At 39.5% G+C, this 16,215-nt stretch overlaps 1 protein-coding gene across 1 annotated transcript in view; it reads left to right on the forward strand.

The window, feature by feature from the left end:
• Positions 1 to 564: 564 nt before the first annotated feature.
• plpp4 (phospholipid phosphatase 4) overlaps positions 565 to 16,215 on the forward strand; it is a 43,060-nt gene continuing 27,409 nt past the window's right edge. The window contains exon 1 of the mRNA XM_062430654.1: positions 565 to 653. Within this exon, the coding sequence (XP_062286638.1) occupies positions 565 to 653 (89 nt within the window). The remainder of the gene's footprint in view (positions 654 to 16,215) is intronic.

Genomic DNA, 16,215 nt, shown 5'->3' on the forward strand with positions numbered 1-16,215 from the left:
GAGGAGCCAGAGCATGAGAGAGAGAAACGGGAGAGAGAGAGAGAGAGAGAGAGAGAGAGAGAGAGAGAGAGAGAGAGAGAGAGAGAGAGAGAGAGAGAGAGAGACTCCATACACACTTGGTGGCGCTCAGAGGCTCCCTCTTTACTTTGCTGTCTTTTTCTCACTTTCCCTCTCAGCACAATCACACACCTCTGCTGTTGTTCCGTGTTTGCCGATGTAGCCTAGATCCCCTCTGCTCCCGAAACTCCAACCCAGTTTAAGTAATTGATGGAGTGGAGGAAGGAGACTTGTACTCGATAGAGGAGCAGCTGTCAGCAACAGAGTTGCAATAAAGAAAATCGCCCGCGGGGATTGAAACAGAAGGAGACAGGCGGAGACAGGCGAAGAAAAGGAAAGGCTGTTTCAGGTGACCAAGTCCCGATGGAGGCGCACGGCATGTGTGATTAGGGAGCACCGCTTGTGGATGCGCTCGCTTTGTTAAAGTGGATTACAAAAGTGAACATCATTCACAACTGACCGGGACCGCCTTCCTTCCTTTGACTTGACGGATTTTATCCCACAACCATGAATGTGTCGCCCCCAGAACGCAGGAAAAACATACGAGAACTGGCTCTGGAGATTGGCATCCGAGTTCTGCTTTTCGGAGTTTTTGTGTAAGTAAAGCATCGACCTGCTGAGTTTTCTGCTCTTTTTAAAAATCTGATCTCACATTTTCTGCCCTGGTGAACACAACGTGTTCATCCGGTGTCATGGCCAACGTTTTCAGTGTGCCCATTACATGCTTTAGGCACCGAGCTGCAGTTTTCAGGTTCATTTGCCGCTGCGTGGTGCTGGACTGAACAGGTCTGTGTCGAGCCGCAGTTCAGCACCATGGACAGATCACCGCTGAGCTATTAGGACTGTAGACTGACGCTGCGTTAACAGGTTGCAAAAACAAGTTGAATATTCGGCAGCATTTTACTTTATTAAACAAATCTGCGTATCACAATTCTTGGGGAATATACGAGTTCCATTTTTCTTCTGAGTAGAGAAGACAGGAGATGGTTACACACAGAGACAGGCGTTTTTTTGACCACTTCACTCCTCCCCCAAAATAGACTGATACAAGGGAGCCCTGACTGTACAGCTGACACAGTAATGATGAGCACTTTTTCGCGGCATGGCACTTGAGAAGGTTGTGCCTCATAGGCGCTGCATTCAAAACTAACATAAATATGAATTATTAATTGTTTGCCCGGCCTGGAGGTAATAAGCCTTGTTTGCATCATGATTGTGTCATTTATTGATTTTCTGCTAGATATAATCAGAAAAAGCCCCAGGTCCTGTTATCTGAAATGATTGACCTTGCTGCAGCTGTCATTCAATTCAAGGAAGAAGAAAAAAAAAAGGAGAGCCAAAAATTATCCCCTCTGATTTGGAGTGTGTGGCTGCATGCACTGCCTGCATTGCTTGTGTACATTATCATTAATATCTGTCCTTGGGCTAAGTGGTGTAGCAATGTGTGCTGTCATCCTAAATGGATTATACAGCCAAGAAGAGCCTGATGCTGCAAATTCACCATGTTAAGGGAAAGAATGAAACATGTCAGAGAGGAGTCATTTGGCTCCTATTCTGAATCACCCTGATGTAGCCCGTTGTGTGTTTAAGTGCATATCTGTGTGTGTGTGTGTGTGTGTGTGAGAGAGAGAGAGAGAGAGAGAGAGAGAAAGAGAGAGTCTGCGGAATGCACATTTGTGTCTGATTTGTCGCTGTGTGTCAAGGCTCGAGGCCACATAAAAATCTATTTGACACAATATCATCATCATCATAAACAACTAACTGCTGTGTTCTGCCAGAGACGCCCCAGTCACAAAGTCCTTGATCACTGTAATGAATTGGGCTTTACTCCCCGTATTCCCTCCTCAGTACACAGAAAGCAAACTATACTAATAAACCCTATTTGTTATGGAGTCCCATCAGTAAACTTGATCTGTCTTGTGCAGCAGTGTCCCCAAACTGAGCACAAGACATTAAAGTAATTTCATTTTGCAATGCACAAACACAGAGCTGCCCAGTGTCAGATGCAACGGTCACACACATGCTTAAAAATACACACATCATTTTCATACTGGAGCCATGACATTGTAGCATCTAGGCTTACTGATATACTGATGTAATATTAGAGCAATGGAGACTGGATGATGTACAACATAGTTATTTTTTATATTTAACTCAAAATACAAGGATGGCAAACATTATACACTACAATAACACATATGTAGAAGACACACTGATTCAGAAACATTATTTTTGATAGAAAAAGACTGAGTTCCCATCTTATATGGTGACAGAGGGAACATTTGGTCTAATACATATCTTTGGGACTCCAACAACAGTTATTGTTGTATTGAACAAGCATTTCAACCAGCAGATCAGAGAGTCCCCTTCTGAACCCTGAAGGCCACCAGTTCCCTGTTCTTGTCTCACTTTGAAGCCCAAGGTGAATGCAGGGTAATTGGGGTCAACTGTAGTCTTTCTTTTTTTCTTTCTTCAGAGGAGGTGTAAAGGACAGTTTTTAAGCTGTCGCCTTTTGTTTCTGCTGTTCATTGTAAGTGCAGTTTACTGTAGTTTTACTTTGGGAAGAAAATGGCAGTCAAAACACATTTATGTGTGTTTACCAGTAAGATTGTGCAGTCATGATTCTTGATTCATTTCAAGTCTTGCTGCTCCAACTTCGGAATTAAATGTGACTGAATATGATTTTCTAATTTTGCTGCTTGTATTCCTTCATAATTGCGAGTATTTTTTGTCAAAGATGACCTACCTTTAAGAGAATATTTATTTTGTTTGTTTGTTTGTTTGTTTGTTTGTTTTTGCCCTTGCTTGCCAAGCTGCCTGTTTGCTCCAGGTCTCAGGAGATGCACTGACCTTAGCGATGGGCCAAGTGTGTGACATTAGGTCAACCCTGTGTTATCGAACCGCTAATGCCACGCAGTCATCATAGCTTGGTGAGCACCCAAGGAGTCACGCATCTTCAGAGAGTAAAGAAAAAGTTCAATCTAAATGGAAATGGGTCTTTGACATTTAACAAAGTGGAAAAAAACCAGAGCTGAAAACTGAATCAGAAAATTATAGTTATTTTTTGTGCGTGGTTAGCTACTCAGTATAGGATTACTTTCCTTGTAATCTGAAGAAAAACACCCTAGAGCTTAGGCAAATACCAAGAAGTAATTTCTTCCTCAAGTAGTTGTGTGGCAGAGCTCGTGTCCTCAATCAATCAACACGTGCAGCGTTAAAGTTTCCTCGTATTTGCTCCTCGGTTTTAAATAGATGATTGAATACAAGGGAATGTGTGTTGATCCCAATAAATATAATTTAGGCTCAATGGAGAACAGAACAGAAAGAAAGAAGGATACAAAAACAAAATGAAGAAGACAGAGGGGTGAGATAAGACGGAGGACATGGAGTTAGGGATATCAGGATTGTTTTTAGATTTTGCAGATTAAGACCTGAGGCACAACAGCAGCAAATAAAGAGCCACAAAAACCACTTTGAGAACTTCTATCAGTGCAATCTAAAAGCTGCTTGCGCGATTGTTTATTGCTGATGTGCACAACGAAATAGAACAGATTTGTTTTTCGCCAAGGGTAACAATTTGAGCCAAAGCAGAATCAACTCTTTTTTTTGTAGAGAATTTTGGTGAGAGAGCAAGACTGTTGTACTGGCAACTGTAGCATGCTTGATCATCCAACGTGAGAAGAGTAAAACACTTCATTTTGATATGGATTTAGATATATAGTTGGTGATTTCAAATCAAGCAGACAGCGTGTGCTCTAAAACAACATCATTCATCCCTTAAAGACAGTGTTCAGCTCACTGCATATCATCCTCTCCTCTCAGAGGAGGGCTTTAGGAGCAGCTCTGGGATACAGCCCAGATCCTTGGCAAGTCTCAGAAAGCCTTGTGAGATGTTGGGGAAGAGGAGAATGTCAGGCCTTTAGACTGTTTAAGAATAAGCGGATTGTTTAGCTTGCATGTTAAGGATATGGGCTCTTGTGCTTTGGTTTCGAAGAGAAAATCCAGTTGTAGAGGATTGGTTACAGTTATTTCTTTTGTGGCTATTGGATTAATGACAAAAAACTTAAAGGGACATTTTTGTGGTAATGTGCTGCCACTAAAGGCCCCTTTACACTCTACAATTTTGGACTGTCAGAGATGAAAGTTGACAGTGATGAGAAAAATGATGGTCCTACGTCACATTATGAGACACATCCACCAATGACTGACTTGGAGTTTTGGCAAAATTTAGGACAACATTCTCTGCTGCTATGATACCTACAAACAAATCAATCAAAATACAACATGAGGTGACAGAATACACGTTCATAACTGCAGTTTTTGAATAATGTATAGGGGGAAAACATTTCACTAATTTTTTCTCGATATGTCCAAGGAATACAAAAACCAAAACTATCGAGGTCAAATGAAAAAAACGTTTGTGTAAGAGTCTGACTCACATTGTGACCAAGATTTTATCAGTAGGTATCTGACAGAGTGTGACACAATTGTCGTCAAACTAAGGCGCTTTAAACTGTTCTCATTCATTATCCCAAACTCATAGAAATTGTATGTATGTATGTAAGAGATTTGTTGAAACAAAATGTGGCTGCTGCAGGCCACAGGTGTGCGCACGACTTCAAATCTCTGTTAAGTGGTGTTTAATTAATTTCTGTTATGTGAAAGGGTTGCTGATACTGCCAATTCCACTGAAAATAGGCAATCCACTTCACTCTTTCAGCTTTTGTTTTATTCCACCAGTCTATGTGGTTTAGACTAAATTACTCCCCCTGTGGTCAGAAGTTCACTCAAAGTCAAACATCTAGCATTTAGAACTAAGCATTTTTCTCAGAGGCTGTTTGACCAAAACAAAAGGCAAGTGAATACTGAGTTATATTCATCAGGTGCTTTGTTTCTGCCATATGTTCAGCATATAGACAATTGCTTGTCTACATAAATGCATTTTTTTAATTGGGAGTTTGTTTTGAGGTCTTTTTGTTTTTCTAGTAGCTGGAAATCACTTCTCAACAATGTGACACATCACTAGCTACAGTAATCTGCAATCACTGCCTGCTTGATTATTGCGGGGTACTCTCTCTGTATGTTCCTTAATTTTGACAGCCAGCATCTGAGGCACTGAATCACAGGTCATCCAATCTGTAACCCTCATTATTTTAGAGATTGATGGAAAACTGAGATTGAAGGCTTGACAAGTGACTGAGGCTGGAAGGATGGGGAAAACACAGATGAGTTGCTGCTGACACAAATTGATCAGAGAAAACAATTACCAAAAGTAGAGTGACCTCAAGGAATGTTCACTTATTGATCTTTGTCTGAAATAGCAATGTTAGACCACCCATTGTTGTTCTTGATTATGCAAAAACAATCTGATTAATTACTTGGCTTTTAAATGAGTATATTTTGATAAGTGGCAGTTTATTCATGGACACCCAATTAAACCAGACAAAAGAAAGACAATTCGACAAGTACAGTTGAAAGCATCAGTGAAAAGACCAGGATGGTGAAACAATGCCAGACATGAGGTTTTTAAAGGATATCAGTGTTGTATGCTTTGTGACCATAGTGTGTGGAAAAAATGGAAGATGGATGGATGCAAAAATTGACAAACAGGCCAAGGTTCAGAGAGGGAGATTTATGGGCCACCACGTGACACCAGAACAGCTTTAATGTGACTTAGCATTGATTCTACAAGTCTATGAACTCTACTGGAGGGATGAACACTATTTTTCCAAAATATACTCCCTCATTTAGTGTTTTGATGGTTGAGAACACTGTTTCACATGTCGGTCCAAGGGTTGAGATCTAGTGACTGTAAAGGCCATAACATGTGATTCACATAATTTTCATACTCATCAAACCATCCTGGAAGAGACCACTCCCATCAAGATAGGAAGGTTCCATCATAGGATAAAGGTGATCAGAACAACTTTGTATTGATTTGCAGTGACTCTTCCCTCTAAGGGGACAAATGGACTCAAAATGCCACCTACAGCATAACAGAGCCACCAGATCCTTTCACTGTAGGGGTCAAGCATTCAGGCCTGTATCCATTTTCCCTTTAATTTGTCCCCGTCTGTTATAGTTTGTGTTAGGTACATGGATAGGGTAGGGGAGACTGACAAAAGGAAGAACAGTGTGGCTCAGCAAACTATGCAGGTGCTGTGGCAGACATTAACGTGAGTCCAGTGAGAGTAGAGGCAGATGACTATCACGCGAGGACCAGGGATTCCCTGACAGCTCAGTCTGTCACCGTTCTAAGCTACTCTGGCATCTCATTCTCCACAATCGTTTGAACAGCTCATTATGTCTCGTTGTCCCTGCTGTCATTTTTCCAACCTCATCTCTTTATCCCTCAATGGGCATCAGATCACGCAGCGTGTCCTCTTCACCATTTCTTATTTAAGGATTATACCAAGTTTTTGTTGAAATTTCCCTGTGGGTCACCTTATCCATTAGATGATGAACATTTACAGAAGGGACCAAAATCATAGGATAGGATATCACAGAACAGGAGATGCTATTTTTTTCTTTTAAATGTCTCCCTGGCTGAGAAATTATAGTCATGTTCCAACTGTTATCGCGTTGTTCCTACAATGCCCAATAGTCATTACTGGCATTGTGTTCCAACTTGAATGCCAGATTCTGTGTAACGAAATCAGCAGGGGGCAGCAGAAACAAGCCAGGGTTGCATGTCGGAGGTTCGTTTGATTGACATTAGCTGGCAGGCCTCCAGCATTACACTATAGGGTATGGGGACCAAGTACAAACAAGTAACTGCAATAGTTGTAAGACTTGGACAGACAGTGAGTCACTAACAGGGATTTTGACGAGAAATTACCAAACCAGCATCTAACTGGACTGAGGCGATATTTTCATATACATTAATGTAACGTGCTGCAGCTAAGCTGCTAATTTCCCATCTAGCCTGCTAACTGATGTTAGCTGTACACACTGCAAACATGTTTGTTTGGTGATTGGTTCTAAAAGGTAAGGTGCAGGACAAGACATGTGTTCATGTTTCTAAGTTAGATAAGAAGGAGAATTTAGCAGAAAAGCTAATGTGGGTTGTTCTGAATGCAGGATACTGTCAGGCTCAGAGTGAGTTAGTCAGTTCTGCCTATGATCAAACATCACATTATTGCTTCTTCAATATTTGATTTGTGGCATCAAAATAAGGACTCCAAAAAAAGCACAGTTGTATTTCATTTAAGTGAAATAATGTAAATCACAATCATGAAATTAAAATATTTAAAATATACATTTTCCCTTGCTGTCTGAAATTTGCCCAAAGGAGAACACAAGACAAGTACTTATGTATGCTGCAGTAGACAAAAAGAGCAATTTAATTTCAGTTGGATTTATAGTGACATGTATTTTAAAACATCTGAAATTAATGATTTTTTTTAAATTAATGTGTGTTGTAGTCGTCTTCTTAAATATGACTTAATTCCCAAATGCACCCCTATAGCTCTCATTACAAAATAAAAAATGAGAAAATTAATCAGAAGCTACCATGTTTACAGAGGGTATTTAATGAAAATCCAGTCATTAACGCAACAGTCACAGCAAGGATTGTTATTATGCCAATAGGTATTTTATAAATGGCAATTTCTGCTGGATAATTATATGTTGGAGTTCAACTTCTACTGTTACATAATTACATTTTACATACCTTGGCCATTTGGAGAATTTCTTACTGCAGCATTATATATGGCTTTTCAACATTCAGTGTCTGGTGGTGATTCGATTTCTTTAACCTCTAAACAGACAAGCACAAGTTCTCAATTTTGGAATTAAGAAATCATGTCATATATTGATGAGGTCAATAATTTCCAGATGTATGCTGTTATATATGTAGGATACATACAGTAGTCAGTAGTCAGTCCATTTGTCTAGAAATGTTAAATAAAAAAGTACAGTCTAGACCTGCTCTATGTGAAAAGAGATAACTTTTGTTGTGATTTGGCACTAAGTACAGTATATATATTTAAAAAATGAATTGAATCGAATTTTAAAATTGATGGTATTCCTATTAGCCTACACATGATGAAGTATTTCAACCATGACAGACACTTTGGGAGGCTGAGGAAATTCTTGAGACCTCAGAGGTGTGGATGGTGTGTGGAAGTGACAGTTCCTGTCGGAGCAGAGAGGAAGATCCCTGCACTGCTTTACACTTCCTGCCATCATGATAATTTTATTCTAACCACCCCACATCCCCCCTTCTCTCACCTTCTCTTCCTGTCACTTCTTCTCTACATTTCACCTTTCTCAGGTATTTTCTTAGATTTGCTCCATTACTGTCATTTTCAGCCCCATACTCTTATCTGTACAAAGACAGATGAGGGTTGAGGAGATGAAAGTCTCCCTCCAATTCGGCAGTCTCCTGGCCCAAATCACAAAAATATATAACAGGCAAGTCCCTCGCCTTCTGGAGAAGCCTCCATCATATCTATGAGTGTGTGTGTGTGTGTGTGTGTGTGTGTGTGTGTGTGTGTGTGTGTGTGTATGTGTGTGTGTGTGTGTGTGTCCCTCAGGCCCCTGGGTTTTACTGTCAGACCAGGCTCTTACCTTGATGACTCCTCCCTGGTTCAAACAATCGAGCAATAGCTCTTTTCCTCAGCAAGGTGAAACCCATACAGTGTGTCATAGTCAAAGGGAAAAAAGAGGTAGAGGCACATCTATGACAACGTTTCTAACTTTATAACTTTAAGGTAAAAAAGCGTTCTGTTATCAAAGCAAAAAGTACTGTCAAAGAAGAAGAAAAATCTGCGCGCCATATCAAATGTATTTATTATTTATCTCCAACTGACTACATACACATATTTTTTAGTTTTGACAGTCTGGAAGAAGCACATATTGAACAGTGGACACCACACTGAATGAATATGAAAAGAGTCGTGTCACTTGATAAAATCCTGCAAGAGAAGAATTCTAGTGTATCACTTTACCAAAATGGAAGTGAGTATCTTTCAAAAGCAAACATATTTCCTCATGTACGCTGTGAAAAGTGCATGAAGTTTGTAAGAGTGAGAACCTGATGAACTGGATTATAAAATAACTTTACACATACTGTATTGTGCCAATTATCAAAATTCCACTTGTAAAAATCCAATTGACTCAAATAAGTCAAATCATTTTAACGCAACAGAGTGAGGACTAGATCAGAAAGTTCACAATAAGAATCAACAACACCCACTTCATGATTGTCAGCTAACACTGGTCCAGACTAGAACATATTCAATCAATGTCAACTTTTTATTCTGCAAATTAAAGTATGGTGTCAAGCCCCTGCACACTTTAACGGTACACTTACACAGGTGTTCTTGCTTGTCATCTCAGGACTGTGTGTGGGTAAAGATTTCTTGATTGAATTACCCTTGACTCCTGTAAGTTGTGCAACACCTGCTTGGGTGAGGCTTAGGCTAGATTCACATTGCGTCCTGCAGTGGCCCAAATCCAATTTTTTGCCTCTAATTGACTCATGTCTGATTTTTTTCATGGAAGTGGGAACAAACCAAATTAGAGTTTTTCATATTAGATCTGGCCCACATGCACAAGTGGTCATAGATCTGATTCCCATCCCATCTCTGGCTGTCAGATTTGAATTTTTTTTTTATCTTACATTTCTCTGTATTTACATATTTCCTAACGTCATCATTCAGTGTGGGCATCTCACAGCCCACTAGGAATAAACATGTCACCTTCTCATCTCAGTCTTATCTATCGTCTGTACAGTCTGCCGACCTCCACTAAAAATGATCCTACACATGTATACAAGCACAGCCATATAATTTCTGTGTATGATTTGACTGTAGCACAAATTACTTTATTGTTCTTGTACACACATGGTTCACATTTCAGCTAAATCTGCGCATGTGTGGCAGTTAAGGACACATACTGGAGCCAATACATGTCACTTACAAATTAAAATATGAACTATCAACACAAAAAAATTGGATCTGACTGGAAAATTGGAACTGAGCACTAAAACCTCCAATGTGAACGTGACCTGAGTTCTTCCAGAGACTTAATGGAGTTTGGTGATCCCCAGAATTTAAAGAAGTTGGAACGATTTTATAGCAACACTGTTATTGATTTGATTTAAGTAGCCGCTGGACACATGAATTTATGAAGAGTCATAGAAACATTGTATATTGTATATTAATAATGTTTAATTGTTCTTTGGATTAAACAAGAAATATAAACCAGGGGATTAATTATGCCCCCTGCAAACCTTTTTCACTACTGATATTTTGGCTTGTGATAGCAGGAAAAACACAGCTGTTAATTATAATGATATTCATAATTGCTCCAGTTCATTGATCTTGTGTTCTTTAAAAGTGCTGGATGTCCAAAAACTTTTTTCAGCTAAATGAAAACAATCTAGAAATGATACTTTTCAGTCCTGCAAAGTCCATTCAGATTTTTACAAAACCCATCTTGTCTCCCTGTCTACAAATATCCAACCTGTAGCCATAAATCACAGGTGTATTATTTGGCAGTAACGTCACATTTGAAAAACAAAAGTACTTCAGTCATATTTTTATCAACTGAAGAGTATCTCAAATATCACAACTTTCTCCTTACGCCCTGATCTTGAGACACTCACGACTTTAGCTGATACAAAACGCTGCTGCACAGCTTTTGACAAATACTAAAAGACAAGATCATATCATTCCTGTTTTAGCCTTTCTTCAATGGCTACTAGCCAGTTTTAGAATTGATTTGAAGATTTTACTGATTACCGTCTACCTTTCAGCTACATTGCTGAGTTATTACTTTCCTACAACTGTGAGCATAGCCTTAAATCTTCAGACAGGGTCCTTCTGGCTGAGTCTAGGTCAGAGTAAAGGTGACCGGTCTTTTATAGCCAAGAAAGCTCTTCAGCTCTGAGACTCCTTGACTGAAGATCTGAGGCTCACAGAAACAGTGACAGTTTTAAAATCACTTTTGAAAACTTTTATTTTAATGGTCATTTTGGAATCATCATTGAGCAAGTATGCACAAAGCTAGGCCTCTGCAACTTAAATATCTAGATGAAACAAACCTATCATTTATGTTACACACAAATATCTCTTATATTATATTATTTTACTCCAGAGCCATATTTAGAAATTATCATAAAGAAACTAAATATGACAAGTGGGCAGATAGAAGCATTCATAGTTATTTCACAGTTTAAAAAAGAATAAGAAGAATGACAAATATTCTCCAAAAAGGAGCAGATTTGTTTAAACTGATTTGTTCTGGATCATTTACTCTGTTCTGTTTAGCCATCAATCATCTCGAGCACTCATCTGTCTGTTGCATGTTTGTTTGGAAGGCTATATTTTCCATTTGATTGACATCAGAGGCAATAAAAACAGGGGGCACCCAGGTTGGCTGAACAGATTTCTCGGGGTCGGGTGTCAATCTGCTTTTGACAGCATGCTACGCCCAGTGTCGCCTCAAAATGAGGTTAATCAGCCAGATGAAATGAAAACACCTGTGTGAACGTGCACGGTCTTTAACTCGAGGTGGATTCATCCTAACAGAGCATCCCCTGTGTGCATGTTCATTGCAGGTTCAGTGGGAATAGTTGTGTTCTTCCTACTATCCATAGATTTTGTTTATTTGCACATGCAGATCGGAAAAACAAGAAAAAGGCAGAAATGATATAATTGTCTTGCAAAATCCTTGCTAAGACACAAAATGAAGATGACAAAGGATGTTTTTTGGGGAAGAAAATCTATGTTCATATAAAAAAGTCATCACAGGAAAGATGAATGGTGGTAGGCAGGGGACAAAAAACCCACAGAAGATAAACAAAATGAATTCAAATAACTATGAAAGTTAAACAGCCTGAGGCGGGGGAGTATCACAGGGAGAAACAATTCAAGATATACACACTTAACAGATCAACAAATGTATTGTGAGTGAGTATGGATCTGTGAAAGTGTTTGACCTCCCACACTCAGGGGAGGTCATGCACAGTTAGAATATGTGCAACTGCCTTTCTCGTTAGTGTGTGTGTGTGCAGCTATTAGCGCACCGTGGCTTCTGATGCTGCTAATGGCCAGCTTTAACGCTCTCTGGGTGTCAATGAAGGTTGTGTGTGTTCCTCCTTCCTTTGAAAGAACAAAGAGCGCAAAAATGTGGAATTTCTCTCCTGTTGCTGTCGACTTTGACATTTGCCGAGATGAACAATGAGCACGACAACACTGATAAATGTCAGCCTGATGTTGCAGTCCCGTATCTGTGTCCAACATCACAGCCGCATGTGAGCAATCAGGGTGTCTCTGTCGACATATTTCCACCTCCCTTCGTCTGTCACTCTCTCTGACACTCAAACCAAAGTTACCCTGATGCCTAACTTAATAACCTCCACACACAGCCAAAAGCACACACACACACACACACACACACACACACACACACATATACAAACACCCCAGAGTGTCTTTACACCCCCACTGTAAAGCTTCGGCTGAGATTTGAATCAACGGGTGCTCGCCTTGAGCTAAAAACAAACATTCCCTCACCTCTGAGATGACCGTCGATGTCACTTGTTGTGCATTCAGAATTAATTATCTGTGCCCGAGCAGACTTCTTTTTATTTTTTGATTATCATCAGTTTCAAAGTGGGAAATGTAGTGGAACTCAGATTTTGACCTTAGATTAAATTAAAACATTTTCAAGGATAACTGATAAATGCATACAGTCATTTCTATGTGTATTCACCCTTCAATGACTGCGGTTTAGACAAAGGTCACAAGATAATTACATGACATTGGATTGAGTGTAGATGGAATAAACTCTTGTCCTAATATACAAAGTTATTAAAGGAACAATCCACAATAAATCACTTCAGCAGAGTGTCTCTCCAAAACATTGATGGTTACAATTGCTGTGAATTGTGGAGAAAATTATTTTTATGGACAGTGGTCATTTTGAAATCATTTGTTGAAGAAAGAGATACACTGTATGTCAGATAATAGCCTCAATAGAGTGACATTTTACTCAAAACAGGCATTTTGAGTTGATTGCAAATTACTTTTTCTCATCAACACTGCAATCCACAGTTAAATTGATGATGTACCCAAATAATAGGCATGAATTTATTGCATTTACAACAACACATCTTCATAATTAAATGACCATAGGTCGATTGCACGGTGCACTCCAGAGCGTCGCAAAACGAACTGTTACAAAACACTGTCAAAAAATAATGATATTGATGGTGTGTTAACACTATGGTTAAGGTCTGGTTGGGTTCAGGCACCAAAAACACTTTGCTTAGGTTAGAAAATGATCATGGTTGGAGTGAAAATGATCACTTTAAACATTGTGTGGGTTAGAATTACTAAAGTTAATCAACCTTCGTCGTCGTGGCAACAGTAGTCACCACCACAATCATAGTTATGGTTTTTAAAACAAATTCCCGACTCACAGTTGGAAACAGGAGGCGAACAGCGGTCTCCTGCAGCTAAATCATACACCCAACCTGCCTCCTCGTTATATTTGTCACCTAATATAGACGTCATCTAAACTGCATCACTTTACTAACTATACGTTTCTTTTTGTTATGGGCTGTTTTACAAAGTTATTCTACATTTTGAAAAAATGTGCCTATTCACTTTCTTTCCAAGAGTTAGATGAAAGGATCAATACCACTCTAATGTCTCTGCTTTAAGTATATAGCTGGAGACAGTAGGCGATTATCGTAGCTTAGCATTAAAAGCAGGAAGCACTGAAAGCGGGGGGGGGTATCACCAAAAGTCATTCTGGGAAATTTAGCGAGTCAAAATGTAGAAAAGTTAACTACACAATTTCACAACACATTGCAGTTCTATATAAGAGCATCCAAGGGTGACATTTTCCTCTATACAGTGCAATAGAGAGAAAGAAAAGCTCAACAAATCTGATGAGCTGACGCCAAAGGGCCGTTAAAGTCGATGCATTTACTCAGCAAGCTCAATGAACATAAGCCTGGGACCTGTGGAGCATTTGCAAAGCCTGCTGGCAAATCATCTACGCGTAGCAGCCTGGCTCCTTGCTTCCCCGCTGAGGGTTTGAAACTTATCTCACCCTGCCCCCCCACTATGCTTCCTTGATTCCCCAATCCCTCCTATATCCCCGGGCCATGTCCTGCCAGCTTCAGACCACTGCATTTCCTAATGCCTGTCTCAAATAAGGGCTTCTGACCTTTTTGAAAGTGGCTCCAGGGCATTTATTGTGACCAGACACCTGTAGTCTGACTGAGCCATTCCTCATCTTGCTTCTCATTATACTAATACGCCCTCTTGAATAAGCCGGTATGAATGGCTAATTAATATAAGCATTTAAATAAGAAAGCCTTTCCTCCATATCCCCCCACCAGCGTTTTGCGTGACAAGCAAAGGATGGTGTTTTCTTTATTATATATTTTTATCCTTCCTCTTTTAGCCAACTTGAGAAGGGATATCTCCAGGGAAGCCAGAGCAAGCTGAGTGTCAATCAGCATCTATCCTGCTCCCCTCACGTCTCCCCCTGCCTTGTGACAGGATCGGTGCTGTGCATTCCTGACACGTTCGGTCAAGGCCCTGACTGTAAGCACTAACACACACAGAGATGGAGAGAGAGAGAGAGAGGGGATGTGACATTTATTGCACACGCAGATTTCTGACTTGCATAGCTGAGTAAGTATAAAGAAGACACCAGCGAAATACTTAATGGTTGTTTTGAACACATCTTGGTAATTATCTTGATTTAACGTTATATTAGCTTTGTAATTTGCTCTATGTGAAATTTAGATGAGGGTATTAATATTACAAATGTATTTTTCCCCGGAGCAGGTGTATGAATGTTATTTCCACTTTAGGGTAGTCTCTAAAAGCCTTTTATAGCCTTTAAATTTATTGTCATAATGCCTCCTTTACACCCCTGTTAACTACTATTTTCCTGCAGTTTGCTCTTTTTAGCCAAAAAATACAGCATCATGTTATGATTTTAAGTTTCTCAAAACCAAATAGCATCAGCCAGGTAGATTGTTACTTTCCTGATTGAAACTACCAATCCTAAAATGCACAGTTAAGCCTCAGCCCCTTCATAATCAACACCACTCGTAGACACACATTAGTTGTCAATTCAGCAGTGCTCTGATCTATGGGTCCAACAATCAAGTAAAAATATATAATTAAATCAAAAAATGTATCTTCAGTCGGTCAGTGTGCTCCCCTCTTTCTCCACTGTGACCCACCCCTAATCGAATTGCAGCGGCAGCGCTTTATTAAATCACAGATACCCGCTTGTCTTTATTTTAATCCAGTTTTGCCAGAAGAGTAAGATTTGATTTTGCCGGAATAGCAAATGCCTGTTTTTTCTTTTCGTGTGCGAGACTAAGAAATGGTAATTTAAGCAAAAAACCTGTGCTGCTCTACTTCCAGCAGTGTTGAGTGTCTAAGTTTCTGAATTTGTGACAGACCGTGGCTCACCTGCTGTGGCTGTCATCCATAAGTCATTACATTTTTTCTCTGCTGTAGGTTAAAACATTGTAGCAGCACATTTCACAGATGCACAACTCCAGAAGGCAGATGGGAAGAAGCAACACTATGAAAAAATTAGCACTTTACCGTATTTCTTTAAGACCTGACAAATCTGTTTAAAAACTGAGTTCATGGTGTATTTTACATGTATTTTACAGTAGGTACAGCTGTGCAATCTTACTCAATTCACAGTAACCCAGCAGCTAATATTGCCTTTGTAATGATACTGTGGGGCTTGCCAAATTGTTCAACACAGTACGCACCAGAAAGTGCATAAATTGTGTACCTTTCTTTAATACTCAAACATTATTCTATTCTACTTTTAACTTTAATTAATGGCAACCTATCTTGCTCATTTTCATATTGTTGTGCATGCTGCCTGTCTGATCCTTCATGCAAATTAAAACATTAATACATGCACTGTTTGTGAAGTGAGGTCAAATCAGCTTCATGAGAATTTTTCACAAATCCATAAATAGATAAGGACAGAAAAACCCAACAAACTGAGATCAAACATTTTGATCAAGCGCATCAATAACAATTAAATAAAATGAAAAGGTTGTTTGTTTGTTTTTTTAAATTGCGACATTTTGGGAAAGCTAATTTTACAGTCTGAGCCTAATCACCCTTGTAATTTGAAGCTGGACTGCAC

Source organism: Scomber scombrus, chromosome 12 (assembly GCF_963691925.1).
Source record: "Scomber scombrus chromosome 12, fScoSco1.1, whole genome shotgun sequence".
Taxonomy (NCBI): Eukaryota; Metazoa; Chordata; class Actinopteri; order Scombriformes; family Scombridae; genus Scomber; species Scomber scombrus.